The sequence below is a fragment of the Neoarius graeffei genome, chromosome 16 (assembly GCF_027579695.1).
Source record: "Neoarius graeffei isolate fNeoGra1 chromosome 16, fNeoGra1.pri, whole genome shotgun sequence".
Classification (NCBI taxonomy): domain Eukaryota; kingdom Metazoa; phylum Chordata; class Actinopteri; order Siluriformes; family Ariidae; genus Neoarius; species Neoarius graeffei.
This window is the reverse complement of record NC_083584.1, coordinates 13,456,750-13,479,203: the sequence shown is the minus strand read 5'-3', so window position 1 is coordinate 13,479,203 and position 22,454 is coordinate 13,456,750. Positions and strand designations below refer to the sequence as shown.

The window sequence follows — 22,454 nt, the reverse complement described above, 5'->3', positions numbered from 1 at the left end:
GCCCCACGCGACCCTGCACGGGATAAGCGGTTACAGATAAAACAAACAATCTCACTGGGAATGTATCAAAGTGCAATTGCTCAGCATCACTGCACAAAAAGTTGCCCTGTCTATCATCACCTTGAGTGTAATATGCAGAGGTGGACAGTAATGAAGTACATTTTCTTGAGTACTGTACTTAAGTACACTTTTTGAGTATCTGTACTTTACTTGAGTACAACCCCGATTCCAAAAAAGTTGGGACAAAGTACAAATTGTAAATAAAAACGGAATGCAATAATTTACAAATCTCAAAAACTGACATTGTATTCACAATAGAACATAGACAACATATCAAATGTCGAAAGTGAGACATTTTGAAATTTCATGCCAAATATTGACTCATTTGAAATTTTATGACAGCAACACATCTCAAAGTTGGGACAGGGGCAATAAGGGGCTGGAAAAGTTAAAGGTACGAAAAAGGAACAGCTGGAGGACCAAATTACAACTCATTAGGTCAATTGGCAATAGGTCATTAACATGACTGGGTATAAAAAGAGCATCTTGGAGTGGCAGCAGCTCTCGGAAGTAAAGATGGGAAGAGGATCACCAATCCCCCTAATTCTGCGCCGACAAATAGTGGCGCAATATCAGAAAGGAGTTCGACAGTGTAAAATTGCAAAGAGTTTGAACATATCATCATCATCATCATCATCAAAAGATTCAGAGATTCTGGAAGAATCTCTGTGCGTAAGGGTCAAGGCCGGAAAACCATACCGGGTGCCCGTGATCTTCGGGCCCTTAGACGGCACTGCATCACATACAGGCATGCTTCTGTATTGGAGATTACAAAATGGGCTCAGGAATATTTCCAGAGAACATTATCTGTGAACACAATTCACCGTGCCATCTGCCGTTGCCAGCTAAAACTCTGTAGTTCAAAGAAGAAGCCGTATCTAAACATGATCCAGAAGCGCAGACGTCTTCTCTGGGCCAAGACTCATTTAAAATGGACTGTGGCAAAGTGGAAAACTGTTCTGTGGTCAGACGAATCAGAATTTGAAGTTCTTTATGGAAATCAGGGACGCCGTGTCATTCGGACTAAAGAGGAGAAAGACGACTCAAGTTGTTATCAGCGCTCAGTTCAGAAGCCTGCATCTCTGATGGTATGGGGTTGCATTAGTGCGTGTGGCATGGGCAGCTTACACATCTGGAAAGACACCATCAATGCTGAAAGGTATATCCAGGTTCTAGAGCAACATATGCTCCCATCCAGACGATGTCTCTTTCAGGGAAGACCTTGCATTTTCCAACATGACAATGCCAAACCACATACTGCATCAATTACAGCATCATGGCTGCGTAGAAGAAGGGTCCGGGTACTGAACTGGCCAGCCTGCAGTCCAGATCTTTCACCCATAGAAAACATTTGGCGCATCATAAAACGGAAGATACGACAAAGACCTAAGACAGTTGAGCAACTAGAATCCTACATTAGACAAGAATGGGTTAACATTCCTATCCCTAAACTTGAGCAACTTGTCTCCTCAGTCCCCAGACGTTTACAGACTGTTGTAAAGAGAAAAGGGGATGTCTCACAGTGGTAAACACGGCCTTGTCCCAACTTTTTTGAGATGTGTTGTTGTCATGAAATTTAAAATCACCTAATTTTTCTCTTCACATGATACATTTTCTCAGTTTAAACATTTGATATGTCATCTATGTTCTATTCTGAATAAAATATGGAATTTTGAAACTTCCACATCATTGCATTCCGTTTTTATTTACAATTTGTACTTTGTCCCAACTTTTTTGGAATCGGGGTTGTATTATTTTTTTTGGAAACTTCTGACTTTAACTTCACTGCATTTGAAAGGCAAATATCGTACTTTTCACTCCACTACATTTCTATCAAGGTCCTCGTTACTCGTTACTATGAAGCAGCTTTGAAAGTGGATGTTTCTTTCTTTTCTTTTCTAAAATGTGATTGATTTTTTCACAGGTGACACTAAGACAATCCATCAGTAATCACTAGGGTCACGTCACGTCCATAGACTGTATAAAATCAAGTTCAATGATTTCTTAGCAGCATTATTTTAACATGATCAGTTGATGGCAGAATGGAAGGAGGCGGTTCTTCTGGAGAATGCACGCACCCATGGCCTCGAACCCATGTTTCAGTTTTCTGAAAGGATTAAAGATTCGTTTCGTTTTAAATGTTTTTGTTTGCCGAAAACGAACCACATCACAGCCTACAAAAACTCGCCCTCCAACCTGCGGGAGCATATTGAGGTATATAAACGTTTTATTCCAAGAGAAAGCTTGCAATGAAGTTGTCTGTGCTTTTAGAGCTAGCGATAACATTGCAATAGCTATGCAGTCTGGTTAGTCAAATGATTTGCCCGCCAAGTTGCTGTAGCCTTGTCCACGGCTAACGTTAACACATAGCTAGTTAACTTGGACACTGTTAGTTAGCATGTAAAAACGGAGTTACGCTAACATGAATAACATTAACTTATCTGAAGTCCTTTCAGAAATGTTTTAGCATAATCTTGCCAAATCTAGAAATCTTTCTTTTCTAGTAGCGTTAGCTACCCAATATGATTTCGAGTTTGAAAAGAGTTTGCTAGCATGTCAGGTGGAGTATGGAATCAATGTTGTGCCAAAATGTTCATACAATACTTTTGAAATATCAAACAAAAACGACAAATCAAAATACAAAAAAAAAAGTCAATTTTTTTAGACTGGCAAACAAATTATTCATGTAATCGTGCAAAATATCAGTCTATTACTCTTCAGAAACCTTTTATTTTTGTTCCGCGTCTTTCTCAGTTTTGTTTGACGTAATTTATTTTGGTTGCGATTCCAGCTTTCTCGTTTGTGCTCCCTGACTTTTTGCTTGCAGTTTTGGCACAAACTTCACGTGTGGGTGGGCTGTCCAGGAATGCATTCCCATTGGCTAACTTGTGTTTGACTGACAGCTACACTCAGCCATTCCCTACTCGGATTTTGGCGGACTGTTTGACGAGTGACCGATCCATTGACGGTAAACAAGGATCGAGTGGACTTCAGTGGTGACTATGATATTGAATTAATTCAACAAAGTACGGGACGAATGTGTTGTATGTGTTGCAGTAGTGCACATTATGCAGGTGTTTCGTGGCAAGTCAAATGTTAGACTTAGCTCTACTACCCAATATAATAGCTGCCTTGCTAATGTTAAACACACCTGCATAATGTGTACTACTGCAACACGTACAACACATTTGTCCCGTACTTACACTTTGTTGAATTAATTCAATATCATAGTCGCCACTGAAGTCCACTCGATCCTTGTTTACCGTCAATGGATCGCTCACTCGCCAAACAATCCGCCAAAATCTGAGTAGGGAATGGCTGAGCGTAGCTGTCAGTCAAACACGAGTTAGCCAATGGGAATGCATTCCTGGACAGCCCACCCACACGTGAAGTTTGTGCCAAAACTGCAAGCAAAAAGTCAGGGAGCACAAACGAGAAAGCTGGAATCGCAACCAAAATAAATTATGTCAAACAAAGCTGAGAAAGACGCGGAACAAAAATAAAAGGTTTCTGAAGAGTAATAGACTGATATTTTGCACGATTACACGAATAATTTGTTTGCCAGCCTAAAAAAATTGACTTTTTGTATTTTGATTTGTCGTTTTTGTTTGATATTTCAAAAGCATTGTATGAATATTTTGGCACAAAATTGATTCCATAGGTGGAGCATCACTGACTAGCTAGCTTAACATTAAACCACCATGATGGCACAGCATGCGTTCATTTTGTGAATTCACATTTCTGTCTTTGGTCACGGCGTTAGGTTTGTGGCAATAATACAACGATGCGTTGAGTGAAAATTTACTTTTAAAAGCAAGTACTTTAACTTAAGTAAAAAAATTTGACTGGAGAACTTTCATTTGTATCGGAGTAACATTTGACCAGTGGGATTTGTACTTTGGCTTAAGTAATGAAGTTGGGTACTTTGTCCACCTTTGGTGTCATGTTTATGTATATGAATCTTTTTTTTTTTTTTTAGTGACTGAGATGGAGATGGGATTGAGGTCATGATTCCTGTCTGCAGTCTTTGGCTTGTTAGCAACATTAGCCTTGTAGCTCTAGTTCAAAAGCAAAGAAGATGAAGATCTCTGAGCAACCGAGGCGTTTGGTTGGTTGGTTAGTTGGTTGGTTATGTTTATATGATGGACTGTGCAGTATATGAATTTTCCCCTTATACCAGCTTTAATAAGAGGAGCAGGGGAGAGTTTTTGGATGGGTGAAGCACAATGGCGCCCTTCAGGCTATATTTATACTGTACTTTCCTCTTTGGTACACATGAGCCCTTCTACTATTCTGAGGGTTACGGTAAGCAATCCCAGCATCCCCTGCTGCAGTTCCTTCTGGTATATAAACGTTTTATTCCAAGAGAAAGCTTGCAATGAAGTTGTCTGTGCTTTTAGAGCTAGCGATAACATTGCAATAGCTATGCAGTCTGGTTAGTCAAATGATTTGCCTGCCAAGTTACCATAGCTTTGTCCACGGCTAACGTTAACACATAGCTAGTTAACTTGGACACTGTTAGTTAGCATGTAAAAACGGAGTTACGCTAACATGAATAACATTAACTTATCTTTAGTCCTTTCAGAAATATGTTTTAGCATAATCTTGCCAAATCTAGAAATCTTTCTTTTCTAGTAGCGTTAACTACCCAATATGATTTCGAGTTTGAAAAGAGTTTGCTAGCATGTCAGGTGGAGCTTCACTGACTAACTAGCTTAACATTAAACCACCATGATGGCACAGCATGCGTTCATTTTGTGAATTCACATTTCTGTCTTTGGTCACGGTGTTAGGTTTGTGGCAATAATACAACAGAAAATGTACTTTTAAAAGCAAGTACTTTAACTTATGCCTCGGTCACAACCGGACGTACGTGCTCCTACGGCCGGTCTACGTGCAAAAAACGCAAGAAACGCACGTAGGACGTGCTGATTTTTGAGCCGTAGACTGGCCGCAGACCGGCTGCAGAGGTTCTTTGTCATGTCAAACAAACTCTACGGGCGCTTATATTTTTTTCAGGTTGCAAGACAAACTTACGGTCGACTTGCATCTTTCTCCACGAACAAAAAAAAACGCAGCGATTTGGGAAACGCCAAAAATCGCACGGCCAAAAAAATCACGTCCGGTTGTGACCTAGGCTTTAAGTAAAAAAATTTGACTGGAGAACTTTCATTTGTATCGGAGTAACATTTGACCAGTGGGATCTGTACTTTGGCTTAAGTAATGAAGGTGGGTACTTTGTCAACCTTTGGTAATGTGTCATGTTTATGTATATGAATCTTTTTTTTTTTTTAGTGACTGAGATAGAGATGGGATTGATGTCATGATTCCTGTCTGCAGTCTTTGGCTTGTTAGCAACATTAGCCTTGTAGCTCTAGTTCAAAAGCAAAGAAGATGAAGATCTCTGAGCAACCGAGGCGTTTGGTTGGTTGGTTGGTTAGTTGGTTGGTTATGTTTATATGATGGACTGTGCAGTATATGAAGTTTCCCCTTATACCAGCTTTAATAAGAGGAGCAGGGGAGAGTTTTTGGATGGGTGAAGCACAATGGCGCCCTTCAGGCTATATTTATACTGTACTTTCCTCTTTGGTACACATGAGCCCTTCTACTATTCTGAGGGTTACGGTAAGCAATCCCAGCATCCCCTGCTGCAGTTCCTTCTGGTATATAAACGTTTTATTCCAAGAGAAAGCTTGCAATGAAGTTGTCTGTGCTTTTAGAGCTAGCGATAACATTGCAATAGCTATGCAGTCTGGTTAGTCAAATGATTTGCCTGCCAAGTTACCATAGCTTTGTCCACGGCTAACGTTAACACATAGCTAGTTAACTTGGACACTGTTAGTTAGCATGTAAAAACGGAGTTACGCTAACATGAATAACATTAACTTATCTTTAGTCCTTTCAGAAATATGTTTTAGCATAATCTTGCCAAATCTAGAAATCTTTCTTTTCTAGTAGCGTTAACTACCCAATATGATTTCGAGTTTGAAAAGAGTTAGCTAGCATGTCAGGTGGAGCTTCACTGACTAACTAGCTTAACATTAAACCACCATGATGGCACAGCATGCGTTCATTTTGTGAATTCACATTTCTGTCTTTGGTCACAGCGTTAGGTTTGTGGCAATAATACAACAGAAAATGTACTTTTAAAAGCAAGTACTTTAACTTATGCCTCGGTCACAACCGGCCGTACGTGCTCCTACGGCCGGTCTACGTGCAAAAAACGCAAGAAACGCACGTAGGACGTGCTGATTTTTGAGCCGTAGACTGGCCGCAGACCGGCTGCAGAGGTTCTTTGTCATGTCAAACAAACTCTACGGGCGCTTATATTTTTTTCAGGTTGCAAGACAAACTTACGGTCGACGTGCATCTTTCTCCACGAACAAAAAAAAACGCAGCGATTTGGGAAACGCCAAAAATCGCACGGCCAAAAAAATCACGTCCGGTTGTGACCTAGGCTTTAAGTAAAAAAATTTGACTGGAGAACTTTCATTTGTATCGGAGTAACATTTGACCAGTGGGATCTGTACTTTGGCTTAAGTAATGAAGGTGGGTACTTTGTCAACCTTTGGTAATGTGTCATGTTTATGTATATGAATCTTTTTTTTTTTTAGTGACTGAGATAGAGATGGGATTGATGTCATGATTCCTGTCTGCAGTCTTTGGCTTGTTAGCAACATTAGCCTTGTAGCTCTGGTTCAAAAGCAAAGAAGATGAAGATCTCTGAGCAGCCGAGGTGTTTAGGTTGGTTGGTTGGTTGGTTGGTTGGTTATGTTTATATGATGGACTGTGCAGTATATGAAGTTTCCCCTTATACCAGCTTTAATAAGAGGAGCAGGGGAGAGTTTTTGGATGGGTGAAGCACAATGGCGCCCTTCAGGCTATATTTATACTGTACTTTCCCCTTTGGTACACATGAGCCCTTCTACTTTTCTGAGGGTTACGGTAAGCAATCCCAGCATCCCCTGCTGCAGTTCCTTCTGGTATATAAACGTTTTATTCCAAGAGAAAGCTTGCAATGAAGTTGTCTGTGCTTTTAGAGCTAGCGATAACACTGCAGTCGCTATGCAGTCTGGTTAGTCAAATGATTTGCCCGCCAAGTTGCCATCGCCTTGTCCACAGCTAATGTTAACACATAGCTAGTTAACTTGGACACTGTTAGTTAGCATGTAAAAACGGAGTTACGCTAACATGAATAACATTAACTTATCTAAAGTCCTTTCAGAAATATGTTTTAGCATAATCTTGCCAAATGTAGAAATCTTTCTTTTCTAGTAGCGTTAACTACCCAATATGATTTCGAGTTTGAAAAGAGTTTGCTAGCATGTCAGGTGGAGCTTCACTGACTAACTAGCTTAACATTAAACCACCATGATGGCACAGCATGCGTTCATTTTGTGAATTCACATTTCTGTCTTTGGTCACGGCGTTAGGTTTGTGGCAATAATACAACAGAAAATGTACTTTTAAAAGCAAGTACTTTAACTTATGCCTCGGTCACAACCGGCCGTACGTGCTCCTACGGCCGGTCTACGTGCAAAAAACGCAAGAAACGCACGTAGGACGTGCTGATTTTTGAGCCGTAGACTGGCCGCAGACCGGCTGCAGAGGTTCTTTGTCATGTCAAACAAACTCTACGGGCGCTTATATTTTTTTCAGGTTGCAAGACAAACTTACGGTCGACTTGCATCTTTCTCCACGAACAAAAAAACCCGCAGCGATTTGGGAAACGCCAAAAATCGCACGGCCAAAAAAATCACGTCCGGTTGTGACCTAGGCTTTAAGTAAAAAAATTTGACTGGAGAACTTTCATTTGTATCGGAGTAACATTTGACCAGTGGGATCTGTACTTTGGCTTAAGTAATGAAGGTGGGTACTTTGTCAACCTTTGGTAATGTGTCATGTTTATGTATATGAATCTTTTTTTTTTTTTTTTTAGTGACTGAGATAGAGATGGGATTGATGTCATGATTCCTGTCTGCAGTCTTTGGCTTGTTAGCAACATTAGCCTTGTAGCTCTGGTTCAAAAGCAAAGAAGATGAAGATCTCTGAGCAGCCGAGGTGTTTAGGTTGGTTGGTTGGTTATGTTTATATGATGGACTGTGCAGTATATGAAGTTTCCCCTTATACCAGCTTTAATAAGAGGAGCAGGGGAGAGTTTTTGGATGGGTGAAGCACAATGGCGCCCTTCAGGCTATATTTATACTGTACTTTCCCCTTTGGTACACATGAGCCCTTCTACTATTCTGAGGGTTACGGTAAGCAATCCCAGCATCCCCTGCTGCAGTTCCTTCTACAATAAAGTAAAGAAAAGAGCTGGAAGGGAATAGCCGGAGGTCAAACAGTGCTGAGAGTGAAAGTGGCCCGGTGAGGAAAGGTTTGAGTGCAGTGTCTCTGACTCTCTGCTTTGTCAGTGCTATTATTAGTAGTAGGTGTAGTAGTGTTGTTATTAATAATAATAAAGATGGTGGAGACCATGGTGAGCGACTCCCATTTTCAGAGCCAGTTAGCGTCCATAATGGAAATGCTGGCGAAAACGGCTGTGCTGGAAATCAGCAAACTGGTGGAGGAGAGTCATGCGGTGTTCAGGAGAGAGATTTCCCGCAGGATCTCAGAAAACCAGGGTCTGAAGAAGAAGTGCGATTTGTTAGAGAGCGAGCTGAAGGCGAGCAGGAGGAGCGCGCAGGAGGGACATGCTGAGGGACAAGCAGACAGAGCGCCCTGTAATGTCCCAAATAAAGGTACATTGTTTCACCTCAGCTTCAACATCAAACACTTTCATTATCACTCTTACAGCATACCTGTAAACACTTCGTACCGGGGAGAGCGGGGAGGGTTGGGGCAGGGGAGACCTGGGACAGTTTGCATTCCCATAATTTACGAAGAATGCACATTTCAAAAATGAATTACAACCAATCAGGTTTTAGATTTCATCAGGAGTTAGATGTTTCCCCTAAGGGGCGGGATATACTTGACGTGACACGACTCGTACGCTTGCAGACGTTGCTGCTACGCAAGCAGTGAACTCTTTTTAATCTTTAATACGTATAGAACCCTTTCACATGACGTCACCGCGCCGCAAGATTTTGTTAGGCGCCATATTGGAAGACCAAGTACATGCACTCACAATAGAAAACAAAGTACGAGCGAGAGTAAAGTGACACGATGGATGATAATTCTGGTTATGTGAGTACATTACCAGCTGCAGAAAGGGCACGGTATGTGGAGAAACTGGCTGTGATTGATGGGTTTGACCCATATGATAAGACTCGCGGCAAGGGAGAATGGAAACATAAGGAGGACCGGACACCAATTCTGCCATCTGTTTGCTACCCAGACATTGTAAACTATTTGTTGTTTACACCCAGTGCCTACACTCAGTGTTCGAACTATGCTGATATTTTCGGGGGGTCCCTTTTTTTCCCTGGGGTGTGTGTGTGCTTGCGCTTGTCTCGGAGCGCGGATCTCCAAACACATGAGAAGCCTATCTTACGCACATATCACGCGGACTCCACACCTCCACACACGCATCGCGTCTGAAGTCATAACTCATCAGGGGAAATCGTGTCCGCATTGGCATGTTCAAAAAACAACCTCGCGTCAACAATGATACCACACGCAAGAAAAAAAAAAGTCAGGCTACTCAACAACCAACCTGGCAGCAGCGAGCAAGCCCCAAACCATCCTAAATTATTATTATTATTAAATTGTAGAAGTCTGGGAGGCTTGCTCTTCATACAGTTATCAACTTGGGGCCAATTTAACATGTTTTAAATCTGAATTTCTTGCGTTTGCTTACCTCAAAGTGTCTGCAGATCATGCACAGACTTATCCATTATATCCACAGTTTTTTGCCAAGTCTCACACAGGTTTCTTTCAAGTCTACTGTTGGGCCAATAAATCATAAATAAAACAGCACAGATTTGTTTAAGTCGTTTGCCACTCCACTTTATTCTCGTGGGTTCACATACCGCTGCCGTTATTTCCCCCTAATCACGAGTTTGTTGGTCTTCCAAAATGGCGCAGGGTCTGTTTACTTCTGGTTTCGGGTGACGTCAGTGAAAGGGGTCTATACTCCTAAATCAAAATAACTATACTAGGGGTCCAAATAATAATAAAAATATACAAGCTGGTGGGCGGCACGGTGGTGTAGTGGTTAGCACTGTCACCTCACAGCAAGAAGGTCCGGGTTCGAGCCCCGTGGCCGGCGAGGGCCTTTCTGTGTGGAGTTTGCATGTTCTCCCCGTGTCCGCGTGGGTTTCCTCCGAGTGCTCCGGTTTCCCCCACAGTCCAAAGACATGCAGGTTAGGTTAACTGGTGACTCTAAATTGACCGTAGGTGTGAATGTGAGTGTGAATGGTTGTCTGTGTCTAGGTGTCAGCCCTGTGATGACCTGGCGACTTGTCCAGGGTGTACCCCGCCTTTTGCCCGTAGTCAGCTGGGATAGGCTCCAGCTTGCCTGCGACCCTGTCGAACAGGATAAAGCGGCTAGAGATAATGAGATGAGATGAGAATGCAAATTTCAAAAACTAATTACAACCAATCAGGTTTTAGATTTAATCAGGAGTTAGATGTTTCCCCTAAGGGGCGGGATATACTTGACATGACTCGTACGCTTGCAGACGTTGCTGCTATGCAAGCAGTGAGCTCTTTTTAATCTTTAATAAGTATACTCCTAAATCAGAATAACTATACTAGGGGTCCAAATAATAATAAAAATATACAAGCTGGTGGGCGGCACGGTGGTGTAGTGGTTAGCACTGTCACCTCACAGCAAGAAGGTCCGGGTTCGAGCCCCGTGGCCGGCGAGGGCCTTTCTGTGTGGAGTTTGCATGTTCTCCCCGTGTCCGCGTGGGTTTCCTCCGGGTGCTCCGGTTTCCCCCACAGTCCAAAGACATGCAGGTTAGGTTAACTGGTGACTCTAAATTGACCGTAGGTGTGAATGTGAGTGTGAATGGTTGTCTGTGTCTAGGTGTCAGCCCTGTGATGACCTGGCGACTTGTCCAGGGTGTACCCCGCCTTTCGCCCGTAGTCAGCTGGGATAGGCTCCAGCTTGCCTGCGACCCTGTCGAACAGGATAAAGCGGCTAGAGATAATGAGATGAGATGAGAATGCAAATTTCAAAAACTAATTACAACCAATCAGGTTTTAGATTTAATCAGGAGTTAGATGTTTCCCCTAAGGGGCGGGATATACTTGACGTGACACGACTCGTACGCTTGCAGACGTTGCTGCTATGCAAGCAGTGAGCTCTTTTTAATCTTTAATAAGTATACTCCTAAATCAGAATAACTATACTAGGGGTCCAAATAATAATAAAAATATACAAGCTGGTGGGTGGCACGGTGGTGTAGAGGTTAGCACTGTCGCCTCACAGCAAGAAGGTCCGGGTTCGAGCCCCGTGGCCGGCGAGGGCCTTTCTGTGTGGAGTTTGCATGTTCTCCCCGTGTCCGCGTGGGTTTCCTCCGAGTGCTCCGGTTTCCCCCACAGTCCAAAGACATGCAGGTTAGGTTAACTGGTGACACTAAATTGACTGTAGGTGTGAATGGTTGTCTGTGTCTATGTGTCAGCCCTGTGATGACCTGGCGACTTGTCCAGGGTGTACCCCGCCTTTTGCCTGTAGTCAGCTGGGATAGGCTCCAGCTTGCCTGCAACCCTGTTGAACAGGATAAAGCAGCTAGAGATGATGAGATATACAAACTGGTGGGTGGCATGGTGGTGTCGTAGTTAGCACTGTTGCCTCACAGCAAGAAGGTCCTGGGTTCAAGCCCAGCGGCTGGCGAGGGCCTTTCTGTGTGGAGTTTGCATGTTCTCCCCGTGTCCGCTTGAGTTTCCTCCGGGTGTTCCGGTTTCCCCCACAGTCCAAAGGCATGCAGGTTAGGCTAATTGGTGGCTCTAAATTGGCCATAGGTGTGAATGGTTGTCTGTGTCTATGTGTCAGCCCTGCAATGACCTGGCGACTTGTCCAGGGTGTACCCCGCCTCTCACCCGTAGGCAGCTGGGATAGGCTCCAGCTTGCCTGCGACCCTGTAGAACAGGATAAGCGGCTACAGATAATGGATGGATGGATACACACACAAAGCTTTGAGTGTCTATACTATTCTAATTAATCAGCTTTCATGGCCTGAATCCCTTTTCCATGGACGGTATTGGAATGCTGTTGGCACAGTATCGGGTTTGAGTCTAACACAGCTTGCATAGCCCAAGAGCTAGGCCTGTAGATTCCTTTCAAAGCAATCGGACTTAACACGGTCCTTGCAAACAACAGAATTTCTGCCAAAGGAGAGTGTTTCTTAAGTGTGACATGTTCCCAAGTTGTGCAGCCACTGTTTCGCAAGTCGTTTACGTTGCTCGGTTGTGTGAATGGTTGTGTGTCTCTGTGTCCCATCTCAGCTCTTAGTAAACTTCTACAGGAGCACAATAGAGAGCTTACTCTGTTACTATGTCACAGTTTGGTACACCATCTGTACTGCAGAGAACCGGAGAGATTTGGGACGGATAGTTAAGACTGCACAGAGGATTGTTGGGACTAAGTTACCAAAGCTGGACATAGTTTATGCTAACCATTTATGTAAGACGGCTAACACCGACATCAAGGAATCAACACACCCAGGCCATAAACAGTTTGTCCCCCTCGCGTCAGGCAAAAGATACAGGACTATCAGAACATGCACAAGTAGACTGAAGAACAGCTTCTTCCCCAGAGCTGTAGCCTCCATTTTATACACACACCTCACACATATAGCCCCAAGTTGCTGCTAACGCACTGATCACTTTACATTCAGGACTGTAAATGCAATTATTACAATCTATACACATAGGAACGTAAAAACAGCTAGTACAATTATACAATTTCTGCCTACGCTGCAATTCCCCCACTGGATAGGACAGTGTAGAGACAGGAAATGAGCGGGAGAGAGAGATGGGGAGGGATCAGGAAATGACCTCGGGTCGGAATCGAACCCGGGTCCCCGGATTTATGGTATGGTGCCTTATCCATCTGAGCCATGATGCCCCTGCAATTCCCCCCACTTAGTTTATCTTGTATTTTATTTATATTCTTTTTTTTTACTGCTGCTCTTTTCTCTGAGTGCTACCAAACTAAGTTTCATTGTATAACTACGATGACAGTAAAGTATTATCTTAATACATATAAACACAATAAAATACAAAATCCATAAGATCCATTATAAGCCAGTTCAAAGTCCAAGAATCACCTCCAGCACGCGTGCACCCCCACCCCAAATCACCCACCCTCCCCTGTCCAAACCTTCCTGTTCTTCATTAAACAAAAGAAGGCGAGAAATTCAGACTAATAGCTGTATACTTAATGTTTTTAATTATATCTGCTCTTTTCAACATCTTTTCTTATTCATGTGATCGGCTGCTGTAACAATTTTAATTTCCCTCCCCGGGATTAATAAAGTATATCTATCTGTCTGTCTGTCTATCTAAAATCGCTCTCACACCGAAAACGACCCCCAAACCTCAAATCAGCCCATATATATGTGTGTGTGTGTGTGTGTGTGTATATATACACACACATACACATATACACACGTGTGTGGGTGTGTATATATATACACACATACACATATACACACATATATATATATGTGTGTGGGTGTGTGTATATATATACACACGCGCGCACACACACACACACACACACACACACACACACACACACACACACACGTGTGTGTGTGTGTGTGTGTGTGTGTGTGTGTATACAATTATAACAAATGCGAGTACTGACTATACTTGCATGTGTACTTTCTGTCAATCTGGAGGATTCCAACAGATGGCAGTGCAAGAAATCATCACGGTGAGAAAACAACGTCTGATTTCGCTGTGCTGTGAGTTCAGGGAAGAAAGATGCTCAAGATAAAAATTCTTTGCATTCTGGTGCTGTTGCGAAGGTGCAAAAAAAAGATGGCAACAGCGACACAGAAGATGGCATGCGAGACCTTTACCTCACATCGAAATTTCTAACCTGCTCTATCAGCTCTTCCTCAAAGCGTTAAGCCATATTGATAACTTCAGACTAGGAAACAACGACGCTGATGACACGTACCAAAACATGAACACACTGCCACCCCTATTTTTGCTGGTCCTGCAATTCGCGCACGTGCCGTGTTAATTTCTGATGGTGTGCTCAGAGGATACATCGAAAGAGCTCTGGGAATGCGTGGCAGCCATGATGCGTGCGCGGAGGCGTTCTGAGCATCAAGTATATTCCGTTGCTTAGAGTAACCTACGGGCGGCACGGTGGTATAGTGGTTAGCGATGTCGCCTCACAGCAAGAAGGTCCGGGTTCGAGCCCCGGGGCCGGCGAGGGCCTTTCTGTGTGGAGTTTGCATGTTCTCCCCGTGTCCGCGTGGGTTTCCTCCGGGTGCTCCGGTTTCCCCCACAGTCCAAAGACATGCAGGTTAGGTTAACTGGTGACTCTAAATTGACCGTAGGTGTGAATGTGAGTGTGAATGGTTGTCTGTGTCTATGTGTCAGCCCTGTGATGACCTGGCGACTTGTCCAGGGTGTACCCCGCCTTTCACCTGTAGTCAGCTGGGATAGGCTCCAGCCTGCCTGCGACCCTGTAGAACAGGATAAAGCGGCTAGAGATAATGAGATGAGAGTAACCTACTTCCTTTGGAGGCATGAAGCTGGACACTGCAGCAAGGTTTGTGCAGTTCAATATTTTCTCATCTCATCTCATTATCTCTAGCCGCTTTATCCTGTTCTACAGGGTCGCAGGCAAGCTGGAGCCTATCCCAGCTGACTACAGGCGAAAGGCGGGGTACACCCTGGACAAGTCGCCAGGGCTGACACATAGACAACCATTCACACTCACATTCACACCTACGGTCAATTTAAAGTCACCAGTTAACCTAACCTGCAAGTCTTTGGACTGTGGGGGAAACCGGAGCACCCGGAGGAAACCCACGTGGACACGGGGAGAACATGCAAACTCCGCACAGAAAGGCTCTCGCCGGCCACGGGGCTCGAACCCGGACCTTCTTGCTGTGAGGCGACAGCGCTAACCACTACACCACCATGCCGCCCCTTCAATATTTTTGTCAGCCAAATCTTTTCTACTTATTTTCTACTTTGCATTCCAACTCCATTCAGTGTATGCTGTTGAATTTGGATAGGAATGAAGACTTAGACAACCTTTACTGTCATTCAGTATGCAACAAGTGTACACCGAACGCAATTTCGTTGCAATTTGTCTCAGCACAGAAATAAATATGAAGTGTATTAAATTAAATTATGCAGCAGCAAAAATATTATAAAGTGCAATAGTATAACGTGACCTGTGGAGTTAGGAATGTTCAAGTTATAAATAGAAGTTTAGAGTTTGGGTTTGGAGTTCAGCAGTCTGGTGACCTGGGGGAAAAAGCTGTTACAGAACCTGGTGGTCCTGCACCGAATGCTGCGGAACCTCTTTACAGAGGCCAGGAAGGAGAACAGTCTATAGTGAGGGTGTGAGGGGTCACTGATGATGTTTCTGGCTCGAGACACGTCACGCCTTGGTGCAATGTCCTGAATGGAGGGAAGAGAAGTCCCAATGATTTTCTCTGCTGTCCTCACCACGCTCCTCACATTCTTCCAGTCAGAGGCACTGCAGCTTCCACACCACACAGAGACGCAGCTGGTTAGAACGCTCTCTATGGTGCTTCTGTAGAATGTAGTGAGGATGGGCGGGGGCAGGTGGGCTGTCCTCATCCTACGCAGGAAGTGCAGACGTTGCTGTGCCTTCTTGACCAGTGATGCAGTTGACCAGGTGAAGTTGTCTGTGATGTGCACCCCCAGGAACTTGGTGCTATTGACCACCTCCACGGCCGTGTTGTTGATGATAAGTTAGAAATTAAAGTATGTAGGCTAGAGTTACCATTTATAGCACAGCTCCCTGTGTGCAAAGCACTCGGAGTGGAGCCCCATACTTCAAAGAATATGGGAGTGCTTTGACCTGATTTTTGATGGCTTTTGTGACTGTACGACATCCGTATATATGTATGTGCGTACGAATGACGTATGTGTACCACCACAGGGAATCTGACCGTAAGTGCAAGGCGACATATGTGCCCAAATCCAGAATCCAGGGACACATGTCTGCCCTGGGGCATTTTGAGTTATTGACAGATTCAGAAAGTACAGTTTCTAAGCTTTCCAATGATGCCTTCCATGTGGAGATCTGACAATATTTGAAGAATGTGTGGCCTTTTGAAAGTGTATATCTCTTAAAACAGAAAAGGGAGAAAATCGCCCTCAAAGTTTTCCATCTCAGCTACTCTGGGTGCAGGGCGGGCACATAATGGTGCTCATTTGCATGACATTAAGGAAAGCTCTACCCCCTACTAGCTAGCACGATGCTACTTTCATGTAAACAAAGATCACCACGTCAATTTTCCTTCCATCCAAAGTATGCCCAAAACAATTATGAAGTACAAAAATAAGTCCTAAAGTATACTTTAACGTTTTGTGGTTGAAAAATTACTCACACCGTAAGAAAGATAGCACGATGATGACACAACTAACACAACACTAGTTTCATGTAAAGCCTCAGTCACAACCGGCCGTACCGTGCTCCTATGGCCGGTCTACATGCAAAAAACGCAAGAAATGCACGAGAGCGTGCGTGTGAAAAGCACGAGAGCGCGCGTGTGACGTGCTGATTTTTGAGCCGCAGACTGGCCGCAGAGGTTCTTTGTCATGTCAAACAAACTCTATGGGCGCTTACGTTTTTTTCAGGTTTCAAGACAAACTTACAGCCAACACGCGTCTTTCTCCATGAACAAAAAAAAAAAACGCAGCGATTTGGGAAACGCCAAAAATCACACGGCCAAAAAAATTGTACGTCCGGTTGTGACCTAGGCTTAACCAAACCACAACACTCTCCGTTACATGCAAAAATAACCACACAGCCTTAGATTAATAAACTTACCCCATCAGAAAGAGAAACGGCGCCTTGCACACACCAATGCCTCCGATGGAAAGTAGTCCTAGAACGGTCCGTGTATCATCCAATCATTCAAGTATTCCATTCAATCTGGAAAACGAGGTTGTGGTTTTTTTTGCTAGAAATGTTTATCTCCGATGTAAATACCGTGTGTCTGTTTGCTTCGCGGTGTTTCAGCTCCTCTGCGCTCTGTTTAACTTGCTCATTCCATAGTGAAATCACACGCCTGTATGCAGGTTAAGTAGCCATGCGCTCAGCTCGTATCATACAGCTGATTCGCGAAAAAAAACCAAAAGACTTAAATCATCATGTGAATGGCCCATATGGTAATTTACCCACATCCCCCAGCAGGCTACAGTCCTGACAAAAACAAGACAGTTTGCAACAAAAAATGTATGCTTTTCCAACAAAACAATCTATTATCTGAAATACTGATTGCATTCTTCAAGATCTCAACTTGCACATGATGGAAAAAAAACAAAAATCACAAATTTTGAAAAAAAATGCTTCTTTTGCGATTATCTCTGATTCGTTTTGGCCGACATGTGTCCCTGGATTCGGTGAGGGGTCACATATTTCAAAACACATGACCACCAGACAGTTAAATGTGTATCTTTAGTTACATAAGATAGATGGGTTTTTATCCAGCACTTGTTTTTAATTTGTATTTTTAAAAAATAACATGGGATTATTTACTAACACATTTTACGGAAAATATTCATGATAATCTTATATAAAATGAGTTAAAACCATTTTATTAGTCCACTCGCTTGTCGGACAATTGACAGTTTCTGTCATGTCAGGCCGATAGACAGATAAGTGCAGGAAGAGTTTTATTGAAATCATGTTAGCAAACAGATCCAAAACGTAGACAGAGTCGAAAAACAGGCAGTGGTGGAGTGAGGCACAGACAGGATATCAGAGAGGATACAATACTCACAGTCCAAAAACACAGACGGGGTCAAAACCAGAAAAGTGATACAAAATACAAGGCTGTCGCAAAATCTTTGTGTTACTGAGAGTCCTTATATGTATGCGCTGTGATTGAGCTCTAATCAGGAACAGGTGCATGGTCATTAGTCCTAATGGTGTGTGTGCGCATTGCAGTGCGCAGCTGCGTGCTCTGAGCTCCAAAGTGCATGAACTTGAAAGATGTAACCACACAACTGTTTGAGGTATCAAGTTTGATATTGGATGGTAACTACGCAGTAGTGCTGTAAAGTGAAAGCGCTGGTTCACTGCTGTCCACCAGGCACCCAGCAGAGTCACACCATAATAAATGTGGTGGTATTGTTTCTGGCGCATGGCATGCGGTGTCAAAGAATAAATTATGTATCGTAATTGCGTTGCGTCTCTCATTATTGATCTCACTGTCACAAGACAATGCAGTGATTTATTAATGTGAAATACACAACACGACACAATTCAATGGTTCATATGCTGCAATATTATTATTCTATTCAGGTTGATGTTGTGCCCTTGCAAATATTTTGCTCATAAACTCATCAGGAGCTCTGCTTTTAGACACTGCCTAAATATACATGTATGTGTGTGTAACAAAAATAAAACAAAATAAATATATATAAAAGATGGCGGCATGGTGGTGTAATGGGTTAGCACTGTTGCCTCACAGCAAGAAGGTTCTGGGTTCAAGCCCAGTGGCCAACACGGGCCTTTCTGTGTGGAGTTTGCATGTTCTCCCCGTGTCTGCGTGGGTTTCCTCCGGGTGCTCCGGTTTCCCCCACAGTCCAAAGACATGCAGTTAGGTTAATAGGTGGCTCTAAATGGACCGTAGGCGTGAACGTGAGTGAATGGTTTGGTTGTTTGTCTCTGTGTGTCAGCCCTGTGATTATCTGGCGACTTGTCCAGGGTGTACCCCGCCTCTCGCCAATTGAGGTTTTTCACCTGACGTCACAGGGTCACGTGACGCCCTGGTGTCCGCCATTTTGAAGGTCAAGCTAGCTAATGTCAACAACATCATAGCTGGTATGTTACTGTAGCAATGTTTACGTTCAGTCATTTGGATGACTGTTAAAACCTTTCAGTCTCAAGTTTTTCCTTTACTGTATTTACTAGTTTACTGTAATTATGATCCGGCAGCTATTTACACTGGATCCAGTGTAAATAGCTGCCGGAGCATGCTCCAGCTTGCTCCCCCTCAAATTAAGGCAAGGCAAGTTTATTTATATAGCACATTTCATACACAACGGCAGTTCAATGTGCTTTACAGAAGCAAAAACAGTAAACAATAGAGAAATAAAATTACATAAAATAATTTTATTTTTATTCTAAAACAATTAATTAAAATAATTAAAAGAAAATAATAAGAATTAAACAATAGTAGAAATAAAATAATAAAATGCCAAAAAGAAAAAAGGAGAAAAAGAAAAAGAAACCAGCGGAATAAAATAGAATAAAATTAAAGTAAATTTAAAACATGCAAAGAAAGTAAAGATTATAAAAAATGTAAAAATATTAATTATTTAACAGAAAGCATCTGAAAACAGCTTGGTCTTTAACCTAGATTTGAAGCTGCCAACAGCAGGAGCATTTTTGATGTCCTCTGGCAGTTGGTTCCATAGCTGTACTGCATAGTAGCTAAAAGCTGCTTCACCACACTTTGTTTTAACAACAGGTTTTAATAGTAAATTTTTCTGTTGCGATCTGGTAGATCTGATTGGGTTAGGCCGCTGCAACATATCAGAGAGGTAATTGGGCCCTGTACCATTTAGAGATTTGTATACCAGCAGCAATACTTTTAAAGTCAATTCTGTAGCTTACTGGAATTGAAATTGAATTGAAATTAAGCAGCGCGCTCTGGCTTGCTCCCGGAGTGCTCCGGCCGAGGTTCCGGAGCGCGCTCCGGCTTGCTCCCGGAGTGCTCCGGCCAAGGTTCCGGAGCGCGCTCCGGCAGCTATTTACACTGGATCCGGTGTAAATAGCTGCCGGATCATAATTACAGTAAACTAGTAAATACAGTAAAGGAAAAACTTGAGACTGAAAGGTTTTAACAGTCATCCAAATGACTGAACGTAAACATTGCTACAGTAACATACCAGCTATGATATTGTTGACATTAGCTAGTGCTAACAGCTAGCTGCTACACTGCTACAACACAGACACCGACCCTAATAATACAGTTCTTGGTCATTGCCTGGTAACAGCAAATTTATAACGGGCCATGTCTCAACAGACTAAGAAGTTATTTCAATGACATTTAATAACATTTTGTTTATCCTGAGGACCGAAAGTAAATGAAAATGTGAACAAACCTTAGCTGTAATAAGATGGCGACCACCGGCTCCAGGGACGACCCGCTGATGTAGGCATGTTACCCAGCCTGACACAAAATATTTGTAGGCATCCAAACTCGTATACGCTTTCAGATCAATACCTGTGTATGGCGATGGGTTTTTAACGACATAGGTATACAGATCATGTGGGCCGAAGTCAGGTAAAGACGAGGGCTTGGTGTACTTCCGTACGTCAGTGAACAATCCTGGTGGAAGCAGGTAAACGTCGTTCTCTAAGCCTGCTAACCTCAATTTTTGCAAATACCTCTCCCTCTGCTCGCCCTGTAAATGCCCTACGTCGCTGGATAGTGAAGGTGCTTTCTGCATCTCGCTCCTTTTTCTTTTATGTTTTTCGTTTGTCGCCTTCCTCGCATTCAAACTGATTCGAGCCGTGACGTCCAAAATGGCAGCCTCACATGACTTGGTCACGTGGGTGAAAAACCTCAATAGTCAGCTGGGATAGGCTCCAGCTTGCCCGCGACCCTGCACAGGATAAGCAGCTATGGATAATGGATGGATACACACACCCACACAGAGTGGGCCAAAAGTAGGTATACTGTTTTGTGTACTGATATGTGTAAAGTGTATACGTATTTTTGGCCCACCCTGTGTGTGTGTGTGTGTGTGTGTGTGTGTGTATATATATATATATATATATATATATATAACACTCCCACAGTATGGAGTGTTATTTCCTAGAATATCGTGTGTGTACTATTTATTAAACTTAAACTCTGGGGAAGAACATTTAAGGGTTATTTTTATTGTTGTTATTTTCCTCTCATAATGTCCAGATGGGGAGAGCTGGGACAGTTCATCATGTTACAGGTTTTTTCTTGTGGTTTACAAATATAAAATTGTTTGTTTAAAAATGTTTGTTAAAAATGTGGGCATGTCCCTGCATGAGGATTAATCTTATTTCATTCTTTCTTGAGAATGGAACTGTTTTGTCGAGTCAGGTTTTGGGTAAACTGACATTTTTCTATCGCTGTACCAGCATTGTGTGTTCATACAGTTCATATGGTACAAGTTTACAAAATCTGATCTCATCTCATTATCTGTAGCCGCTTTATCCTTCTACAGGGTCGCAGGCAAGCTGGAGCCTATCCCAGCTGACTACGGGCGAAAGGCGGGGTACACCCTGGACAAGTCGCCAGGTCATCACAGGGCTGGTTTACAAAATAATACATAAAAATTAAACGTAGGATTAAGTTAGGTATTTTATTTTTGTGCCACGTCTCTGCATTATGTCCCAAGTCTCCCAACATAATGTCTCATATCTCCCTGTAAAAAAAAAATAATGAAAGAAAAAGTGAAGCCTGAAGGCCAGTATATGTGACAAGCTGAGAAACTAATGGCCCTTTTCCACTACCCTTTTTCAGCTCACTTCAGCTCGCTTCAGCTCACTTCAGCCCGACACGGCTCGCGTTTCGACTACCAAAAACCAGCACGACTCAGCTCGCTTCAGCCCTGCTTAGCCCCTAAAACTCGCACCGTTTTGGAGTGGGGCTGAAGCGAGCCAAAGCGAGCCGAGTGAGGCTGGGGGCGTGAGCAGACACTCCCCTGTGCACTGATTGGTGAGGAGGAGTGTCCTCACATGCCCCGCGAGCACGCTGGGATCTGTAAACACCGCAAACCCGGAAGGAGAAGAATTACGAATTACGAGAATTATGAAGCCTTATGTGCCTCGCCTCATCTATACGCTCTTGCCAGTATCTGTCCGCGTTGTCGGTGACAACAAGCCACAGAACCAAGACCAGCAACACTAACGACTCCATGTCCTCCATGTTTATTGTTTACTATTCGGGTTGTGAGACTACCGCTTAAAAGCTCACTGATGTCACTGTTTGCGCTGCTTAACGACATCACCTGACGTCCACCCACTTTCGCTAACTCCACCCAATGTGTCCACCCACTTCCAGCCAGCACGGTTCAGCGCGGTTGTAGTCGAAATGCAACTCCAACAGCCCCGCTCAGCCTGACTCAGCCCAACTCAGCACGGCACGGCTCAGCCCGACTCAGCCGCGTTTGTAGTGGAAAAGCGGCATAATATTGTGGTAAGAGGGTACAGTAAATCCTCTGTAATGCGGTCTGAATGTGACACTACCTGCAAAGAATTTCACACCATCTACAAAAGCTGA

At 43.3% G+C, this 22,454-nt stretch overlaps 1 protein-coding gene across 1 annotated transcript in view; it reads left to right on the top strand.

The window, feature by feature from the left end:
- The window catches only part of LOC132900199 (uncharacterized), a 50,982-nt gene that overhangs the window by 13,701 nt on the left and 14,827 nt on the right, over positions 1-22,454 (top strand). The window contains exon 5 of the mRNA XM_060942230.1: positions 8,462-8,801. Within this exon, the coding sequence (XP_060798213.1) occupies positions 8,462-8,801 (340 nt within the window). The remainder of the gene's footprint in view (positions 1-8,461; positions 8,802-22,454) is intronic.